Source organism: Zalophus californianus, chromosome 12 (assembly GCF_009762305.2).
Source record: "Zalophus californianus isolate mZalCal1 chromosome 12, mZalCal1.pri.v2, whole genome shotgun sequence".
NCBI lineage: Eukaryota > Metazoa > Chordata > Mammalia > Carnivora > Otariidae > Zalophus > Zalophus californianus.
Window position 1 is genome coordinate 65,002,401 of NC_045606.1, and position 22,078 is coordinate 65,024,478.

Sequence of the window (22,078 nt, forward strand, 5' to 3'; positions counted from 1 at the left end):
CAAGAGAGGCTCTCCTGGTCACCCCCATCCACATCACCTGATCATCATACAATGAGGGCTCAAATCATGGAATCTTCTCTACTTACCAAATCACTTGTAGGTTCAAAATTGTTCTGGCAAATACTTGAGATTAGTGGTTATGAAATATAGATAGATAGATAGATAGATAGATAGATAGATAGATAGATAGATAGATATTGATTTAGACTTAGATTTAGAGGTAGTAATTTATTTGCTAAGAGAATACAGTGATGACCTGTAAATGTGATTCTAAGATAACATCAAGCTGGATTGTAGTTTTCTGTATCCTGTGTATACAAGTGAAGTAAGTAATTTTACAAGGCAGCATGATAAAGCTTTGTTGCTTATCAGCAGTGCAGGTTTTACAAATTACTTGACATCTTTGAGCCTTGTTTTCTGCACTGATAAGATCAAAATAGTAAAACTTGCCTTGAAAAGTTTTTGCGAGGATTAGGTGTAATATATGCAAACTACCTAACAATGCCTGGGACACAAGGGATCAGAAATATTTGTTGAACGCATAAATAATAGATGCCCAATAAAGGTAGGTAGTTTTTATTATTTATTAGAATGCTCATCAAACTTTATAGGCTTTAAACTTGTCTATCCCATGTTCCTCAGGAATAATGAAAAAAATTAATGGTTTCATTCTTAATTTTAAGAGCAAACACATCTGCTGCAAAAATTGAAATTACATAAGTATATAAATAAAAAGCGAAACGTCCTACTTCAGAGCCGATACCTTAGAGGTAACCACTGTTAACAGTTCAATATATATCCTTTCAGACCTTTTTCTAGGCCTGTGCAAATACATGATATAATTTCTAAACACGAGTTTGCACTGTACATGATGTTCTGTGACTTGAGTTTTTGATGTAATATCATGGACATCTTGCCAGACCTAGGATTCTATTTGTATAGTCAGACTTTAATTTATGATACAAACATCCTATTAATGGAAAATTAGGTTATTTACTATTTTTTGCGGTTTCAACTGTGTTACAACAAACATCCTTACGTAAATACCGTCTTGGCGTATATACTAGTTATTTTTCTAAGATAAACTTCTTGAGGAATAGCCACGTTAAAGGGTACATATATTAACTAGACTCTGCCATGTTGCAGGGGGAGTGTTATGGGCTGACATAACAGCCCAATTTTGTCCCCACAAAATTCCTATGTTGAAGCCCTAACCCCTAGTACCTCAGCATGTGACTGTCTCTGGAGATAAGGCCCTTAAAGAGGGTGCTGAAGTTTATGAGGCCATTAAGGCGGGCCCTAATCTGATCTGACTGGTGTCCTCATAAGAAGAGGGAGTTTGGACGCACAAAAAGACACCAAGGATGTGAACGCACGGGGAAGGACCACGTGAAGACACAGAAGGCAATTATCTGCAATCCGAGGAGAGAGATCTCAGGAGAACCCAAGCCTACTAGCACCTTGATCTCGGACTTCTAGCCAGAGAACCGAGAGAAACTAAATTCCTGCTGTTAAGCTACCCGAGCTGTGCTATTTCGTTATGGTGGCCCTAGCAAACTAATACAGCAGGGTTACTCTCAAAGCGATGGTGGCCCTTCTGCCTCGAGCTGAAGTCCCCGTAGTGTGAGCAAGCTGTTCTAGCCACTGCTCCCTACTTTCTTGATCCCATGCTCTCGCTGTCTCTTCCTTCATTGTCCTCACCCTCCTTGCTCATTGCAGTTTATTTAATAAGGGGGCACTTAATATGAACCTTGGGGAATTTCAAGGATTTTTGGATGTTTGTGAATAATTTGCTTTTTGATATGCCTCATTCCGGCATGGCATTAAGATAACAGGAAGTACTGACTGAGGTATTTTCCCACTGAATTATCCTCTGTTTTTATTATATGAACTAGGAAACATTGAGAAGAAAATTTTCCCCATATCATTTTCCTCACATTTCTTCCTCTGACTGATGAGAGTAAATAGCTCAGCCTTTGTAGATTACTTCAAATTCATTAGTCAAGTCTTTAGATTAAGATAATGAAATCTCCCTACATCAACTTACTGGCCAGGTAAAGTTAACACACCCCTTGAAACCCATTCCCTCTCCCTGACCAACCGTCCTCCCTCAAACTCATTGTACCTGGGGTGTGTGCTCCTGCCACGAGACAGGAAGACAACTTGAAGTTACTGGAAGATCTACATTCTGCTCCACGGCCATCCTCAGTAACCTCCACATACTTGACATTCCTTTGATTTCCTGAAGAAGAATGACTCACCCAGAATCACATGGCCACAGTAGACGGAATAATTGGTCTCAGGGTCTCCTAATATTTCTTTCTTCCGTCAGCAATTCTCTTTACTAGTAAAGTGAACGATCGTCTTGCTGGAGACAGCTGCATGTTGGTGACCAGAGGAAAGGAAGCGGGAGAGGATCTGCCTGTGATTGAAAAAGAGGGCTTTCTTTTGTGAACTCTTCCTTGCCTGGTTTCTTGCCAATGTTCACGTTGGTTGCCTAAGCACATAAGTCTGGGAAGCTTGGGCTTATGTTTGCCTAACCGTTTAGTATATCTTGGGAAGCTACAAGTCAGGCCTGCCCACTGATCAATAGGGAAAGAGAAGGGCAAGAAAGAGCTGGGCTGGGAGAAGTAAAGGTGGGCCTCCCCTCTTTGTCCAACCTGCCAATGGTAGTGTCAAAGGTGCCTCTCATTTGATTGATAGGGAGATGCCGAAAAAACTAAACCAAGCTGAGCCAACACAAAAGCTTCATGGTGACGCTAAAAACGAAACACACACACACACACACACACACACACACAAAACCCAAACCCAACAAACCCAGAAATCTCTGCCATTTGAAATCTGGAGGGAAATTGTGTAAAAAACGGCCCTCCCCCCACCCTGGCCCCCAATGTGTTTGTATGTGTGTGCAGTGGAAGTTGGGGATAAATTAAGGAGCAAAAATGAAGATTATATAATAATCGCTTCCTAATTGCAACACTCAAGTTGTATTTGTATTTCTTTTTTGGGTGCTGTTTTTTTTTTTCTATTCCATTCAGTTTCCTAAGCCACATATGATCCCTGAAGGTATGTGCAATTATTTCCAAAAAATATTTGGGTGTCTACTATGGGCAAGGCACTATGCTAGTTTTGCTCAAGATGAAAAGCTGGCTAAGATTTAGTCTATGCTCAAGCTTTGCAGTTTCTCAGCAAAAGTAATTCATAATCATGTTTGCTTATAGATTTGCAAATCAGCTAACTTTTTACCAGAGAAACCATTTTAATTGTCTTGCATTCATCAATAGCATTTAAATGTCATTGACATTTAACTCAAACCAAAAACATAATTTGAAATAATAAGCAATTAAATGAACACTTTTATCACAAACAAGGATTTCAGAAGAGTTGGCTTACTAATGTGTTATAAATTGTAAAAGGGAAAGAGTTACACCCACGCCATATGTGAACTATGGGGCTATAAAGTAATTTATCAACTGTAATACATCTGCCTCATTTAATTCAAATTCTAGCATTTATAATTTCAGTAGTCGGTACTATGGTCTTATACATGACATGGAAAAAATAATATTTGAACAAGTTCTTGAATTTGGTAGGTAGCTGCTTAGAGTTACAATGTCTCTTCCAACTCTTAAGATACTAGATTCTATTAGGACACAAATGTGACCTTTACAATAATAGAACTCCACCCGGAAATATCTGTAGTTCAACACTAGTTTAATGCTGTATTACTATCATTTTGGATGTTAAAGTTGGCCATTATTTTGGTTTCATAAAATCTGTTTATATGTTTATTGTGGTTGACTGGCAAAATGTTATCATTTACTGCCAAATTTCTGGAAGTAAATCCGGGAAAAAAAAGAGTATTAACTGAAAACCGTAAATCAGTCTCAATCATGATTCCTCCCAGGAAATGGATGGGCAACATGGGCACCAATCACAGAGAGATGCTATTTTTATTAGATGCTTAAGTATTTCCCTAAAATAAGATCCAAACAATGTCAAATGATTAGAGGTATAGTGTAGAAAGAGTGTAAGTTGTCAGGAGTCTCAGAAAGGAAGGAAGTAATGACATACTATTTTGACTATTACTAAGCATTTGTCCTCCCAGTCTCCATGGTAATCTAGTGCAATTGCTCCACATAAAGTAAGCACATTAGTCGGGTACAGGCATTTGCTTCGTCTCTGAATTTCCTGTTTTCCTAGATATGAGGTCTCTGAGGTGTGCCTTCAGGAAATAGTCACTCACTCAGCAGTCTGCTAGGAAGAGTGATTTGGAGAGGGTAGGTTTCTACAGTTTGCTAAAATGATAGCTTTGTTCTAACCTACCCCGTTCCATCTACATAAACTTAAGTTCAATTCAATTCACTTTCACTAACCTCTTATACAGCAGGTGGCATTCAGTCATTGCCAAAGTCAGTATATTAAGTCTAGTTGTTGAGGGCAGCTGGTTTCTCATAGAACCATGTTTCCCTACTTCCTGTATCAGTCAGGTTATGATTCAGTGGTAGGAAATGCCAAAGGGAGGTGGCAACAATGGCCCTTTCCACTTACAATAGGTTTTCTTTTATGCACTTTGGATTTTTCTCCAGTATTGTGCTCAATGGTATTTCTGCCATGTAATCAGATCGGGTGGCTCTACGAGGTGCTGAGGGGCAAGAAAACCTCCAGGTAAATGGTTTCTTCTCTTCCTGCAGACCCAGAGCCAACTGTGCTGCCGGTCTATTACCAGGGATTTCCCCAGAGGGAACTGGGGAATCTCATCTGCATTGGAATGAAGCTTCCAGGAGGGCCCTGGAATTTGAAAATTCCTTGAGCCTCCACTGATATGTTGAGATAAATTAGGCCTCCGGGGGCAGTCTGGATTCAGACATCCTATTTCTGTGCTTTCTCCTCCACGCCCTCCTTGGCTGGTGGGAAAAAGCAAAACTCCTCCTTCTAAGGTAAAGAATTTAAGAATGGGAGCTATTTGCTGTTTAAACAGCTACTTTGCTGCTTGTTTAAATCTCTGGTCTTCAAGTTGCAGGGTTCTTTCATATTATCTTCTTTTGTTTTGTTATTACTACTGTGTCTTTTGGCTTCTCTTCCTCTGTGGGGTGAAGTTTGATCTTCACAAAGGAAGAGGAAGTATGAGGCTTGATGTCTTCTAATTTTTGTTCATTAGTTGTATAACCTTGCAAGTGTCACTTGACTTCCTGTACAATATGGATTCTTAAGTCTATAGAAGGGCTTGTCAATATCTATTCCCTTTCATTTGCAGAACATTAACATTGTCAATTATTTTAGTTAGATTGATCTCAATAGAAGTTTTCTTTAATATCTATGCTATTTAATCAATAATTTAACACTAGAATACACTGGGATATTAGTTTTCAAATATTTAAAAGTTAAGTACAGAATTTTATTTTATTTTTATTTTTTTTAAGATTTTATTTATTTATTTAATTGACAGAGAGAGAGAGACAGGGAGAGAGGGAACACAAGCAGGGGGAGTGGGAGAGGGAGAAGCAGGTCTCCCACCAAGCAGGGAGCCGGATGCAGGGCTTGATTCCAGGACCCTGGGATCATGACCTGCACCGGAGGCAGTCATTTAACCAACTGAGCCATCCAGGCGCCCCTAAGTACAAAATTTTAAACCATACTTACCTTGATTCCCTATGTTTGTATTTCATGATACTTAAGTGAGGTTTTGTGGATGGCAGAATATTTCTTGTGAGGAATATCTTGAATTATGAGGTTTCATATTTTAAGCTTGATTTGAACAAAATATATTCCCATAATCATTCATATGAAACTAGTTTCAACTTTTATGAATAAGTGGTATGTCTTTAATTTTCACAAGAAATAAAGTTTTAGTCAAGTCTCTTTATTTTCCAAATCATTTCTCAATCCTCTTCTAATAAGACTTCAAGGGAGGAATAAAAAGGACTCACGGGTTTTTGGATATTTGAACATTACTGTTAATGGGGAATATTGCAAATTGCCTAAACCACTTCACAAAACACACAACTGAAATCTCAAGCTCCACCCCTACCACCTAAACTGCCATGTTTGCTAAGTTTTGGCAATAATGAGAAGTGCTATCTCATTTTTACTGTCATGTTCTGAGTCGGCCCTCAAGAAAAACCTTCATATATAGACCTAATACTATTGATGTCTCCTTCTTCTTGCATTAAAGGTAGAAGTACCTGAAAATTGTAAGAAATTGTCTAACCCTTTCACCAGACCAAATGTCTAGCAAATGAGGATAGGATTCAGGACAACAGAGGAACAAATCTCTTCACCTGAGTTCTTGTATACTGGAAAAGCATGAGCCTTTGAACCATGTCTCAGGCTCTCACAAATTCTTTTTTTTTAAAGATTATTTATTTATTTATTTATTTATTTGAGAGAATGAGAGAGAGAGCGAGATGTGCACAAGCATGTGACCCTGGGGAGAGGGGCAGAGGCAGCGGAGCAGGAAGCCCTGTGTGGGGCTCACTCCCAGGACCCTGAGTTCATGATCTGAGCTGAAGGCAGATGCCCAACTGACTGAGCCACCCAGGCGCCTGCACAAATTATTTTTTTTTAAAGATTTTATTTATTCATTTGACAGCAAGAGAGAGCACAAGCAGGGGGAGAAGCAGAGGGAGAAGGAGAAGCAGGCTCTCACAAATTCTGAGGCCTTGAGTAAATCACTTCACTTCTTTAAACATTGGTTTCCTCGTTTAAGAAATGAGGGTAGTATCTATTTCACAAAGCTGTTATATAGATTAAATTAGATTGATGTGAAATGACAGGCTATAAAAATTCTCATCTTCCAGTCAACCATCAGAATATTATAAGTAGGGCGCCTGGGTGGCTCAGATGGTTAAGCGTCAGCCTTCGGCTCGGGTCGTGATCCCAGGGTCCTGGGATCGAGCCCCGCATCGGGCTCCCTGCTCCGCGGGGAGCCTGCCTCTCCCTCTCCTTCTACTGCTCCCCCTGCTTGTGCTCTCTTGCTCTCTATGAAATGAATAAATAAAATCTTAAAAAAAAAAGAATATTGTAAGTAGTCCTGGTTCTAATACCAAAGCTAGAAAATTGGCCTATCTTTATCATAGACAGTTACCAAAACAATGATATTTCCCTAGTTTACAAAGCACAATCACTTAAAGAATACTTTCATTTATAGGTATTCAGATATTAAGCCTAATTTGTGTGTGTGTGTGTGTGTGTGTGCCTATTTAGGCATTAATTCTGGGCATTTGGGGGAAGCTTTGATTAAGAAACATTAAGCAGCTGTGTACCAGAATTTTGGCAAACTGACGTTCATTAATTATTTAACACATCTACACTGAACACATATACTACATGCTAGTGCAGCAATTCCCAAACTTTAAGGACTCCTAAGGAGGACCTCATTACATTCTTACAAATTATTGAGGATGCCAGAAAGTTTTTGTTTATGTGGAACATATCTACTGATACTTACTCTACTAGAAATTAAAACTCAGAAAGTTTAAAAATATTATTTACTTATTCGTTAAAAATGACAATTACAAGTTAACATAAATTATTTTTATGAAAAATAGCTGTGTCCTTCAAAAAATTAATTTGAAGAGTGTCATTGTTTTACATTTTTGTAAATCTCTTTAATGTCTGGCTTAATATTAGACGGTACTGGATTATTTATGTGTTTTTGCATTCGCTCTGTGGCAATTATCACACTTCACATAGTCCCTGAAAAACTCCACTATATGCTTGTGAGAGAATGAGAATGAAAGAGATAAAAAAAATTCTTAGTATTATAATTAAAATAATTTTGACCTCATGGATACACTTTCATCTCAGAGACCTCCCCAAGGGCTTCCCATTCCATATACCAACCACTGTGCTAGTGCCTTGCACCCAGTTTTGACTCAAGAAATATTTGCTGGATGAAGTAATACCATACCCTGTGGCAGGTGTTAGGGATACATGGACGAACCAAGACAAGAGTCCCTTACTGGGACTTAGCTTAGACTCCAATAGAAGAGATGAACCATGAGAGACGATGGACTCTGAAAAACAAACTGAGGGTTCCAGAGGGGAGGGGGGTGGGGGGATGGGTTAGCCTGGTGATGGGTATTAAAGAGGGCACGTATTGAATGGAGCCCTGGGTGTCATATGCAAACAATGAATCATGGAACACTACATCAAAAACAAATGATGTAATGTATGGTGATTAACATAACAATAAAAAAGAAGAGACACATATTTATAGTACTTTGCTATTAGTACCACCCTAGGGATAAATACAAGATACTATGGGGGAGGAGGGGGCACCTTGCCCAATTTTGGGAGATCAGGAAAGGCTTTTAGAGAAAATGATGGCTATGCTGAGACTTTAAGGAGAAGCCAGGCAAAGAAAGTGAGTGTAAAATGAGAATGAAGTGTTTCACACAGAGAAAACAGCAAGACTTGCTAGAGTTTAGAGAGCAAGGGATGGTAGGTTGGCCAGGAATGAGGGGAGCTGTATCACTTAAGTTTCCTGAGGGAAAGTTTGAAGACTTTCAACAGGGGACTGACATAGTTAAAGTTTAGAAAGGTTACTTCGGGTACAATATGAAGAATGAACTGGAGTTAAACAAGGTACTGGGCAGAAAGGCTATTGCCGAGATTTGAGGCAGGAGATGATGTTGGCCTACGTAGAACAGTAGTAGTGGAGGGAAATGGTGAGATTGGAGGTATGTGAGAAGGAAAAATGGACAGGACTTTCCGATGGCTGTAGGAGATGAGAGAGAGAGAGAGAGAGAGACCATGGGGCTGAGTGTAATACTCATATTTCTGGGTTAGGCAATTGAGTTGATGATGGTACCATTTAGAGACAGGGAACATAAAAGTAAGTATAATGAAAATGAAGAGTTTAATTTGAGATATATTGTTTTGAGATATCTTGGGATATCAGGACATGTATTTTTTTTAAATACAAAAGCGTATTTATAAAGAAATTTTAAGGATACATGTTTCAAGGACACATATATTTTCCCTTCTCTCAGTGGAGACATAAGACTATGTAGACTTACTGAATTTAGAAAGACATTTGTTACACGCCAAATACAATACTATGTCTATCAGGACATGTATTTTGAAGGCAGTCAAGTATGCAGGTTTGTAGTAAGGAGAGAGAACTGGACTAGAAATTTGTATTTAGGAGTTATTAGCATGTATATGGTCACTGAAACCTTGGAAGTGAATGAGATCGCCATAGTATAAAAAGTGAGATAGGAATAAACTGACCAGGACAGAATGTTGAGGTACACGGACATTTAAGTGACTGGAAGAAGATGGAGGTCCTGGAAGGTAAAATAAAGAAGCCAGGGATCTAGAAGGAACACTAGGTAAGTGGGTTTCAGAAATCAAAGGATGGAAATGTGGCAGGCAGTGGTCACAAGGATCAGATGCTACAGAGATGTCAAGTAAAATAAGAAAAAGGGTCCACTAGAAAAAGGAACCCTCATGCATTGTTGGTGGGTATGCAAATTGGTGCAGCCACTGTGATAGACAGTATGGAGGTTCCTCAAAATATTAAAAATAGAACTACGATATGACCCAATAATTCCACTACTGGGTATTCGCCCAAAGGATATGAAAACACTAACTCCAAAAGAATTATGCGCCTGTATGTTTACTGCACCACTATTCACAATAGCCAAGTTATGGAAGCAGCCCAAGTGTCCATCAACAGATGAATGGACAAAGAGATGTGGTATATATACACAATGGAATATTACTCAGTCGTAAAAAGAATGAGATCTTGCCATTTGCAGCAACATGGATGGATCTATGGAGCATGATGCAAAGTGACACAAGTTGGTCGGAGAAAGACAAGCACCATATGATCTCACTCATATGTGGAATTAAAGAAACAAAACAAATGAAGAAAAAACAGACAAAACAAAAAACAGACTCTTAACAAACTGATGGTTACCAGAGGGGTGGTGAGTGGGGAGATGGTTGAAATAGGTGAAAGGGATTAAGAGTACACTTATTATGATCAGCACTGAATAATGTATAGAATTATTGGATCACAATATTGATCACTATATTGTATACATGAAACTAATATAACACTGTACGTTAACTATACTGGAACTAATATTTTTAAAAATTGTGCGAAAAAAGAAAAAGGGGCCACTAAATTGAACAAAGTGACTGTTAGTGACCATGTTGAGAATTTCAGTGGAGTGGTAGGGACAGAACCCAGAAGCTTATTTTTTATTTATTTATTTATTTTTAAAGATTTTATTTATTTATTTGAGAGAGAGAGAATGAGAGACAGAGAGCACAAGAGGGAAGTGGGTGAGAGGGAGAAGCAGACTCCCTGCTGAGCAGGGAGCCCCATGTGGGACTCGATCCCAGGACTCCAGGATCACGACCCAAGCCGAAGGCAGTCGCTTAACCAAGTGAGCCACCCAGGCGCCCAGAACCCAGAAGCTTATTGAATAAATAATCCATTGAGTGAAGTTCCTGGGAAGGCAGGAGACAGAATCCAGAGACTAGGCACAGAAAGAGGGGATACATGTAGAAATGTATGCCTCAGATTTGGGAGGATACCTGATTCATTGTGATGTTTGAAAGGATAAATGTGGATGCAGGTAGGCTTATGAATATGGAAGCAGGAAGATACTGGAATTCCTCTCTGATTGGTTTTATTTTTTGCTGATAATAAATGAGGGAGATGGTTTTTTTTTTTTTAAAGATTTTATTCACTTATTCAAGAGAGAGAGAATGAGAGATAGAGAGCACGAGAGGGAAGAGGGTCAGAGGGAGAAGCAGACTCCCTGCTGAGCAGGGAGCCCGATTCGGGACTGGATCCTGGGACTCCAGGATCATGACCTGAGCCGAAGGCAGTTGCTTAACCAACTGAGCCACCCAGGTGCCCAGAGGGAGATGGTTTAAAAACAATGGAGAAAATCTGAAGTGGCTATTGTGAAAAAGAGAGCTAACTAGGGAGGCAAGTATTATTGGCAAAGTTGAAGGCTCATTGGAGGTTGGACACTGTAAATATGTGGTGAAAACAATCTATACTGTCTATCCAGGATTTCAGGTCTTTTTTAAAAAATTTTTTTATTTTTATGTTAATCACCATACATTACATCATTAGTTTGTGATGTAGTGTTCCATGATTCATTGTTTGTGAATAACACCCAGTTTCAGGTCATTTTTTAAAAAAAATCTGTTTTTGAATCAGAAGGTTAAGGTCTAGACTATATTTTATTAGCAGATATAATACTGCAGATAGTGCAGTAGAGATCATAAAACTAATACAATAATTCTTACTCCCTCCACCCCAACATAAAATTTATGATTCACATATGTGCATGTGCATGCATGCACGCGCGCGCGCGCACACACACACACACACACACACAATTATATAACACTATTAGAACTCCTTATGGAGAAAGTTCTATAGGTTGTCAACATCATGTTGCCTGTAACCTTCCACATAATTTTCAATGGAAAGTAGTGAAGCTATTATTGTGTGGGGTGCAGTTTGTTGGAGAGCATGAACAAACCTGAGGCAAACAACTTATTATTTATATAAAGAATTTATCCATTTTCAGAGAGCGAAATAATAAAATTCACCTCTTTCATATCCATTGAAAGATCCTCCTCAAAGAGATATATCAGTAGAGATGAGAGGCAAAGATTTTCATTATACACTATTAGATTACATGAAACAATAATAGTATTCAGGAAAATTTTATATTTTAAAATGTGCTGTATATAGGTAACATTCATTAATATTTATTATGGACTGGGCACATTTAACTTTCACAAAAACTCCATTAGGTAAGTATTATTCCCATTTATAGCTGAGGGAGCTGGATTACAGAAAGGTTGAGTAACTAGACCTTAGGTATATCCATAATAAATGGCAAAGCTGGGATTAGAACGCAGGCAGTCTGACTTCAGAGGTCACGTGTTTAAATTCCCGCCTATACTGCCTCTTCAAGGTAGAAACTTAATGAAATTTCCTAAAGTAAAATGCCCTTTCGAGGTTTGGAAAATTAACACAATGATTGTCTGGACAGATGAGTTGTTAAAAGACGTTATGAGCAATTCAGTACAAGTGGAGACTAAGGAAACAGTAGATACCAAGACACAAAATAAGCTGTTTCCTTAGATAAAATTTCCTTTGTAAAAAAAATACTTGGAAACATTTCAAGTATACAAGAGTATAGAAAATAATTACAATTTAGTACCTGAGTATCCTCCACCTAAGCTTTAAGGTTTGCCACATTTTCAAAAGATCACTTTTGGCAGAAAATAAAGTATTATAGATAGGCGTGAACCCTCCCTATTACATTCCCTTCTCTTCTTCTCAGGAAGTAACCATTATTCTGAATTTATCTATCATTTCCTTACATGATTTTCCCAATTTGCTCTCAGTTTTTTGTTTTTAAACCTTTATTTATGATATACCATATACATATTTCTGCAACTTGCTTTTTTTTTTGCTCAACATTATGTTAATGAACTTTATCTAAATCAATACTAGTAGACTTAGTTCATTAATTTCCCTTGTTTAGAGTCCCACGTATGTCAATTTGTCCAATAGTGTAACTTATTTATCCATTCTCCTGTAAGTGGACATTAAAATTGTTTCACTTATAAGTAACGCTGCTATGAATATTCTTGCACGACTCACGATAATTATTTATATATTACATATATTATGTAATAAAGATAATAACGTGCATGAACTATACAGCAAAGACAAGCATTAGTTTTCAAGAAAGGCACAACAGACCATGAGTTGTTCTGAGCAAAGTGAGGCTTTGACTACTACGCATTTGCGGGGGAGGCTCAAGGATCAAGCGACATTCACCGCTACAGTGTGACACCACAAAATTTCAGTCCTGAAATACTCTTTCACTGTTGTCCAATAGTTTCACGTGTGTTCATTCATTTTCTCAACTAGAGGATAGCTCCACGAGGACGGAACCGGGGACCAACAAGGTGAGTTAACACGAGTGTGGCCGTGAAGAGTCCGCAGTGGAAGCTACAGCAGGCGACCTCTTGGCAGTGTGAGGCCACCAGAAAGTGACAGCGCCAGGCGAATGTCGGGGCAACCAGGACCTAATCTCACTTTCCACTCCGAGAGTCCTGGAAGCCGAGGACACGAGGTTGGATGGAGGCACAGACATCTGCTTGAGGTATCTCTCCACTCGCACCCACAGGTCAGTAGCTGGGAACAGAGGCTTGGACGCGGACCCCGCCCAGAGCGCAGCTTCCCAATCTGGCCTCTGCTAACAGCGCCTTTTTGCTTTACGTCAAATCCGTCGGGAGGCGCTAAGGCCAACCCGGCGGCTTCCGCAGCTCCAAAACCTGACGTGAAACTGCGCGGGGCGGCACTGACAGAGGCCATCTTTAATTCGGGCAAAACCCCACCCTCATAGCCCACCGGCCACCCCCTCATCGTCCCCAGGCTTTTCACGGACAAACGTAACGCGGCTTAACCTTAGAGGCAGTGTTGAAGAAACACGCATACAGGCCTGACTATCCATGACCCCATAGGCGCCAAATCCTGCCAATTTAAACATGGCGGCTAAACCTGAGTAGCAAAAGAGCGCTGACACCAATGAAGTCATGTTCGAAATGGAGAGAGGCGGCGGGGCCGGGAGGAAGTAATCTCGCGAGATCGAAGCTGGCTTCGGCGAGGCCCGGAAGCCTCGTCTGGGGGGGCGGGGGCGAAGGAGGGAGCGGGAGTCGGGCGAGAGCCAGTGGAGGAGTCCGCCTGCTGTCGCCTGCGTAAGCGGGGCAGCGACGCCGGGCGGCTACGCCGCGGAACCGGCGTAGGCGGCTTTGGAGAATCGGCGGGCTGCGCTGCGCCCGGGTTGTTCGCGGAGGGGGGAGGGGATGTCGGTCAGTGCGAGATCCGCTGCTGCTGAGGAGAGGAGCGTCAACAGCAGCACCATGGGTGAGTCTCAGCTTTGGGCCGCCGCGACTCAGGTCGGCGGCTCCGGACTTGGGGGGGCTCTGCGGCCGCCAGACCGAGCTGGGGGAACGCCCTGAGGCGATGCGGGGAGCTGCGGCCGAAGGAGGTGGGGTGGGCCGGCGGCGGGCCCGGGGCGCGGTGGCGGCGGGCCCGGGGGGAGGGGAGAAAGCGGCGGTGACAGTTTGAATTGAATGTGAGGAGAGCCGAGGCGGCGGTATTTCCTGTGCCGCGGCGGGCGGGCCGGGGGAGCGGGGAGCCGTGAGCCGCGGCCTCATCCGCCCCGCCGAAGCGGCCCGAGCGGGGTCGCCTTCGCCCGGCCCGTCGGCTCCCGCGGCCCTGTTTCCTCTGGTCGGCGGTCGCTGCGTCCGCGGCGGAGCTCCCCTCGTGGGGAGTGGGCCTGGCGAGGAGGGTGGGGACGTTTGTGCGCGCCCGGGTGAGGGTGCTGTGTGGGCCGGCCCGGGAGGGCGGCGGCGAGGAGGGAGGAAGAAGGATGCACCAGGCTGAAGCTGCGGTGGAGGCGGCGGCGGCGGCTGCAGCCGCATCGCCTCCTCGCTCCGCCTCCCGGCCTCTCGGGGTTTCCTTTCCCCAGGCGCGGCCCCGAAGGCCGGTGGATGGCGGGCGAGGCTTGAGTGCGGAGGCTAAGGAGCTGGTTTGGGCTTAATACTTAGGAAAAAGGGGAAAGAGAGCGCCTGGGAAGGGCGCCCCACCCCGCCCCCACCCCTCCCGAGGAGTGGAAAGGATGGGAAGGGTCGCTGGAAAAGGGAGGGAGTTGGAAATACTGGTGATGTTTAAGGAAATTAATTTTTTGAAAATATTTCAGTATTCTCAGTTATTCTCTTCAGAAACCTTTTCATTTCCTTTCCTCCCCCGCGAATTGGAAAAAGAACAAGGCCATTTCATTCACATTTTCCACTCCTGAGTTCCATTTCATACTGTTTGTATAGTAGGAAATAGGCAACTGAGATTTTTCTGACATTTTCATTTGCTAAGTTAAATTTTGAGAGAGCACTGTTTCAAATCTTTTTTTTTTTTTTAATATAGCGTAGGGAAAGAATTTGTGACGTCCAGGTGTTTGCTTCGTTACTGAAATAACTTGCGAGTTTATGGTTATAGTTAAACTTTAAGATTTCTTTTGGCTTTGTTATTTTGGAATGGAAGAATACCTTCCTGAGTGCCCTTGAGAATCTAAATGAACAGATAATCTAGATTGAAAAGCATTTTACTTGTTTTACATATTTACGTGATGAGTATAGTCAGTCGTCTTCGTCTCCCTCTCCCCAAGTAATATAAAAGCAACTTGAGGAGGAAACTTTTTAGGCATTAAGTGTACAGGTACGGATGAAATTTGTGGAATCCTGATAGACTGAAGGATGGTGCCTTAGCAGGATAAAAACAATTACTAAGCTACTTACTGCTGCCTGGATCCCTTATTCCTCCAAATAGCAAGTGAAGGGGCAGGGGGAGGGCAGGAAACAATCTTTCATCCCACCCAGCTGTTAAGTGGGTGGGGCTAGAGGAGATAGGGTTGAGTGGAGCTATGAAATAAATGTGGAAGCTACATAGATGGTTTGTATGGTAGCATTGTGTCATTCTGTGGTGGGACAACATGGTGGAGCCAAGTCCTCTTAATACAGTTATTAAAGGGACGCCTGGGTGGCTCCATCGTTAAGCGTCTGCCTTTGGCTCAGGTCATGGTCCTAGGGTCCTAGGATCGAGCCCCGAATCAGGCTCCCTGCTCAGCGGGAGGCCTGCTTCTTCTCCTCCTACTCCCCCTGCTTGTGTTTCCCCTCTTGCTGTGTCTCTCTCTGTCGAATGAATAAAATCTTAAAATAGTTATTAAAAATATCACACACCCTCTTAAGCTTACAGAATTGAAGATCATAACTATAATAGAAATTTATTTTGTGTTTATGTCAAGTAGATTTTAATTTACAGAAAGGATATTTTTGTAATTTAGTTGAGAATTTTTGGTTTCCAGTTTTGATTTGGAGATAAGGTGTTCAGCACATTAACTACATGAAAGGTAGTGTTCTCAATAGATCGTTTCAGAAGTTTGTTGTAAAATTGGTTGTTTGCATTTGTGCGTTTTCCCATAGAAATAATCTTAAATGAGTCTACGCTAGAACTTCTGAGCTAGTCTAACACAAGGTAGAACTTCTGACAGATGTTAGAGCAATTGTAGAGGGTTAATGTCAACAACACAGACAGACACACGTACATGCAAGCATGGGTAGAAGGAAGATCTGTGGTTTCCAAGGTCTCAATAATGGGGGGTGGTCAGATGACATAGACCAGTCAGAGTGAAAATAGTGGTAGAGTAGGTTGGTTTCAGACTTCTTATAATTTGATGATACACATACTCACTATAGATTGTATTCTGGGAATTGCCAGTAGAATACTGTTCTATGACTAAATTACCAGCTGAGAACCATGTCTTAACATTTTGAGCTAATGAGCTCTCTTCAATTTCTTATTAGAGGTTGAAAGATTTTTAACTTTAACATTTATGTATTTTACTGAATTTTGAGGCAAAACTTTGTGTGTGTGTGTTTTCCCTGTAACTAAATTTGGACTGTAAATGACACTAGGTTTATTGTGCCATGAAACTGATGTAGAAAAAAAATGTGTTTTTGAGGAGAATTTTAAGGTAGCATGATTATGGGTTAGGCTTGCCAGATGAGAGCATAGTGTTTTTTTTTTTTTTTAAAGATTTTATTTATTTATTTGAGAGAGAGAGAATGAGAGATAGAGAGCACGAGAGGGAAGAGGGTCAGAGGGAGAAGCAGACTCCCTGCTGAGCAGGGAGCCCAATGTGGGACTCGATCCCAGGACTCCAGGATCATGACCTGAGCCGAAGGCAGTCGCTTAACCAACTGAGCCACCCAGGCGCCCGAGAGCATGGTGTTAAATGCAGACTGTTGGTCTCTACAGCAGTGCTTTGCAGACTTCAGGTTGAGGCCTATTAGTGGGTTTTGAAATCAATTTCATGGACTTGTAATAATTTCTAAAAAGTAGGAAAGAAAGAAGATAGCAGTACATTGCACTTAGCATGAATTTTAGGGGGGTTAAATTTTGTTTTATATGTATTGTGTATTGGATTGGGTTATAACATTTTTATTAGGAATTGTCAAAAATAGGAAAACACGTGGGGGATGTGCAGTGTGGATGGGTCAAACCAAAGGTCTTTAAACATTGTGGTAGAGTGTGGAGATCTTGGTCTGAGGACTCCGGGATCATGACCTGAGCTGGAAAGCAGATGCTTAACCAACTGAGCCACCCAGGGGTGAGAAGGGAGGACTTTAAATGCGATTAAGTCCATGTGGCTTTTTCTTATCTTGGATTCATTTATTCTGTACTCCATACATGGAGTGTGGTTAGAGAGATCTGGGACCTGCTCCTTGAGAGGAGGTCATCATCTCTAAGAGCCAGAGAAACCAGGATGGGTTCCAAAAGAAGATAGTATTGTTTAGTGACTCTGCTCTAGGCCTTGAGGACATGTATATATATATCTTTCTTATATATATCTTAAAAGATATATATATATTTTAAAATAAAATAAAATACATATTTTTTTTTTTTGGTCTTGTCCATATGCATCATCAGAAATCAAGAGAGCCAAGATTTGGGCATGAGCCTGGGGGAAAGGGGGCCAAGGAGGCAGTTTGATTTGCTTTCAGTGTTGAAGGCTTTAGGCCAGACATACAGAAGATCTTTTGATTTGTGCCTGGTGCAGTCCAGCTCTCCAGAGGTAGGATTATATATAGGGATTTGAGTTCAAAGTGATAACAAATATAATGATTAAGAATATGGGCTTTGGTGTCAGGCAGACATGGGTTTAAATCCTGGCATTTCCACTTACTAGATGTATCAGGATACAGTTAGGTTACTGCTTTTCCAACTGATGAAGGAGCTTTTCTTTCTTTCCTTTTCCTTTTTTTTTTTTTTTTTTTAAGATTTTATTTATTTATTTGCCAGAGAGACACAGCGAGAGCAGGAACACAAGCAGGGGGAGTGGGAGAGGGAGAAGCAGGCTTCCCGCTGAGCAGGGAGCCCGATGTGGGACTCGATCGCAGGACCCTGGGATCATGACCTGAGCCAAAGGCAGACGCTTAACGACTGAGCCACCCAGGCGCCCTTCTTTCCTTTTTCTTTAAAAATTTCCAATCCACTGTTGACTAATACTGTTGCAAAAGGTACTGCAAAATTTCAAAAAATGAAGATGCATTAAAAAAGGGAAATACAGCCCCAATTTTTTATTCAATCCAACAGACATAAACTTATTTTGCTATAAAAATTTTCATTCTGTGCTCTCAGTTTCTATACTTGACTGAAGTAAACTGATAAACAGTTCAGACTGGCTCACTGGTCCACACACCACACTTTATTTTTTTTTTAAAGATTTTATTTATTTATTTGAGAGAGAGAATGAGATAGAGCATGAGAGAGGGGAGGGTCAGAGGGAGAAGCAGACTCACTGCTGAGCAGGGAGCCCGATGCGGGACTCGATCCCGGGACTCCAGGATCATGACCTGAGCCGAAGGCAGTCGCTTAACCAACGGAGCCACCCAGGCACCCAACACATACCACACTTTAAATAGCACTGTGTTAGACTATGCTGCAGTAAGAAATAGCCCTAAAAAAATCTAAGTGAAGGTAGCTGAAGATGAGGTTTTGCCTATCATTCTAAAGTTTATGTACTTTATTTAGGCAAGTGTTTCTTAACTTCAAAAGTACATGTAGGCTGAGGAGAGTAAATAAGTATCTCCTGAGGTTGCAGAGTAAAGCCTGAAGTTGCTCCTGTTCACATTATTTTGAATTTTTATAAAAAAATCTTAAGTTATTCATGTGACATTTGCATTTTATTTGTTTGCCTTATATGCAGTATAAAGAAGCTTTCTTCCTCCTTCTTCCTCACCAGTCTGGAAGTAAAAATTGACTCTCCTGAAGAGGTGACACGTTAATTCTGTTCTGTGTACCTCTGGGGCCACAACTGAGTACTTGTGGTAGCTTCATTTGAGAAGCGAGGCTCCAGGTCAGAATTTCTCAAACTTGGCACTATTGTAACTTGGAGTTTTGTAATTGTTTGGGGGGCTGTCCTTTGCATTGTACAATGTTTACCAGCATCCCTGGCCTCTACCCACTAGATGCCAATAGCGCTCCCCCCGTTGTGACAAAAAAAATGTTTGCAGACCTTGCCAAATGTCTTGGGGTGAGAGGGAGAGGAAAGAATCCCCCGCCAGATGATGGAGAAGCCTTTGAAGGATCATAGGAGATGGAGAAGAAAGAAGTCTTTCTTGGGACGCCTGGGTGGCTCAGTCGGTTAAGCGGCTGCCTTGGTTAAGCGGCTGCCTTTGGCCCGCGTCATGATCCCAGGGTCCTGGGATTGAGTCCCACATCGGGCTCCTTGCTTGGTGGGGGTGGGGAGCCTGCTTCTCCCTCTCTCTCCTTCTGCTTGTGCTCTCTCTGTCAAATAAATAAAATCTTTAAGAAAAAAAAAGAAGTCTTTCTTAACCATCTAGTCCATAATTCTTCCTCTTAGTGCTCTCACCATATTTCCCAAAATTGGGAATCAGAATCACCTAGGTAGCTTATGTGTGTGTGTATGGGTGTATGCATGTATGTATGTAAGTTTATCATTTAATTCATGAATTTTTGTAAAATGTGATCAGTAGTTAACTGGATGTATAACATTATGCTAGGTCAATATTTTCCAAAATATAATTGATAAACCTCATTTATGAGGGACAACCACAGCCTCTTGTTAAAAATGCAGATTAATTAGTTCCCATCACACATGCAGTGATTCAGTCTCTGAGAGGGGCCTAGGAATCTGCACTTTTAAATGCTTTCCAAATTAAGTAACTTTATTGAGGTATAGCTTTCATACAATAAAATGCACAGAGTTTAAGTGTTCAGTTCAGTGAATTTTGACAAATATATATACCTTGTAGCTTTTATTCCAATCAAGATAAAGAACATTTTTGGGGAACCTGGGTGCCTTAGTCTTTTAAGTGTCCGACTGTTGGTTTCAGCTCCAGTCATGATCGTGGGGTTGTGAGATCAAGCCCTGCCTAGGGCTCTGTGCTCAGCAGGGAGTCTGCTTGAGATTCTCTGCCTCTGCCCCCACCTCCACCCCCCCACCCCACGTGCTCTCTCTTTCTCTCTCAAATAATAATTTTTTTTTTAAAGATAAATAACATTTCCATCACCCTAGAGTTTCTTGTGCCCCTGTGCAGTTATCCCTCTACTGCTCCAGGTAACCACTGGTCTGATTTCTAATGTCCATAGATGAATTTTTAAAAATTTTTTTAGAAAAGAAGCAGCTTCATTGAGATACAATTCACATGCAGTCGACTCATTTAAAGTGATTTTTCTGGGTAGCTTTTTAAAGTCTTTCCCCCTGAATCTCCGCCGAGAGTCGCCCCGGTTTCCTGCTTCAACAGTGCTTGGACGGAACCCGGCGCTCATCCCCCACCCGGGCCGGCCATTCAGAGCCAGCCCTCCTCCATCTCTTCGTCGCGCCCTCGGACCGCTCCAAGGCCCTCCCCGCCGCCTTTTTTCAAGCCGCCTCCATGACGACCGCGTCCCCCTCGCGGGTGCGCCAGAACTACCACCAGGACTCGGAGGCCACCATCAATCGCCAGATCAACCTGGAGCTCTACGCCTCCTACGTCTGCCTGTCCATGTTTCACTACTTTGACCGCGATGATGTGGCTTTGAAGAACTTTGCCAAATATTTTCTTCACCAATCTCACGAGGAGAGGGAACATGCTGAGAAACTGATGAAGCTGCAGAACCAACGAGGTGGCCGAATCATCCTTCAGGATATCAAGAAACCAGACCGTGATGATTGGGAGAACGGGCTGAATGCAATGGAGTGTGCATTACATTTGGAAAAGAGCGTGAATCAGTCACTACTGGAACTGCACAAACTGGCCACTGATAAAAGTGACCCCCATTTGTGTGACTTCATTGAGACTCATTACCTGAATGAGCAGGTGAAATCCATCAAAGAATTGGGTGACTACGTAACCAACCTGCGCAAGATGGGGGCTCCCAAATCTGGCATGGCAGAGTATCTCTTTGACAAGCACACCTTGGGAAACAGTGATAGTGAAAGCTAAGCCTTAGGCTGTCTTCCCATAGCCACAAGGGTGACTTCCCTGGTCACCAAGGCAGTGCATGGGGGTTACCTTTACCTTTTCTATAAGTTGTACCAAAACATCTACTTAACTTCTTTCATTTGTACCATTCTTCAAATAATTTGGTACCCCCCCAAAAAAGTCTTTCCCCCTAACTTCTTTATTGTGACAGATTTGAAATATGAAGAAAACATGAAACAATAGTAAAATTGTCATCTTGGTACTTTTAAAAGCATACAGATTGTAGTAGTCTTCCAGAGTTTCATAAACAGTAGGCTTGGGATGAGGCCCTGATTGTTTTTCAGAATGATTAAAACCATTTTTTTCAGTGTTACTTTGTAAAATATGTTTGAAATATTCCTGCAGTGGCAATTTGAGATTTTTGTAAATGTAACAAATACTTGACTGCCAGCAAAGTGTCAGACACTGCAAAATAGTAGCAATCAAGAAAGCTATGGCCCATGGCTTTATGGATGTTAACATAGTGTTTGTGTTTTCATTTCTGAAAATGCTTTTTATTCTATGGGGGAGTTTATATTTGTCAAGTAAGTAATACATTCACTTTGTTCGGAATTCAGAAGGTTAAAAAGAGATATGTAGTGAAATCTTTCTACTCCTATTCTCAAGTAACCCAGTTTCCTCCTCAGGCAACCTTTTTTAACAATTTCTTCTGGAGGTGATTTTTACATATACTAGCAAAAAAACATACATTCTTCCTTGCCCCACACACATGGTAGCATCAGACACACTTTCTTCCTCACCTTTGATTTTTTCCACTTAGTCTCTTAGGATATTCCATATCAGAACATGAAGAGCATTCTTTTTCTTTTATACAGCTGTATAATTCCATTATAGGTAGGCTATGATGTAACATGTCCCTTTCTGATAAGACATTCATTTTTAGTATTTTGCTATTGTAAACCATAACATGGTGAGTAACTTGGGACATTGATTATTTCACATGTGTTAGTATATCAGAACTCTTGAA

General features: G+C 41.4%; 2 protein-coding genes across 6 annotated transcripts in view; both read left to right on the forward strand.

Moving 5' to 3' along the window:
- The first annotated feature begins 13,721 nt into the window (after positions 1-13,721).
- Positions 13,722-22,078, forward strand: part of SEPTIN7 (septin 7) — a 110,933-nt gene continuing 102,576 nt past the window's right edge. For 2 of the 5 annotated variants that reach the window (XM_027574938.2, XM_027574939.2), the window contains exons 1-2: positions 13,722-13,930; positions 15,442-15,443. In XM_027574938.2, the coding sequence (XP_027430739.1) occupies positions 13,870-13,930; positions 15,442-15,443 (63 nt within the window). In that variant the 5' untranslated portion in view covers positions 13,722-13,869. The other 3 variants (XM_027574940.2, XM_027574941.2, XM_027574937.2) reach the window with 3 other exon arrangements.
- LOC113911793 (ferritin heavy chain-like) lies at positions 17,577-21,087 on the forward strand. Its single transcript, XM_035723385.1, has 2 exons — positions 17,577-17,696; positions 20,365-21,087. The coding sequence occupies exons 1-2, from the start codon at positions 17,577-17,579 to the stop codon at positions 21,070-21,072; spliced, it is 828 nt and encodes a 275-aa protein (XP_035579278.1). The 3' UTR covers positions 21,073-21,087.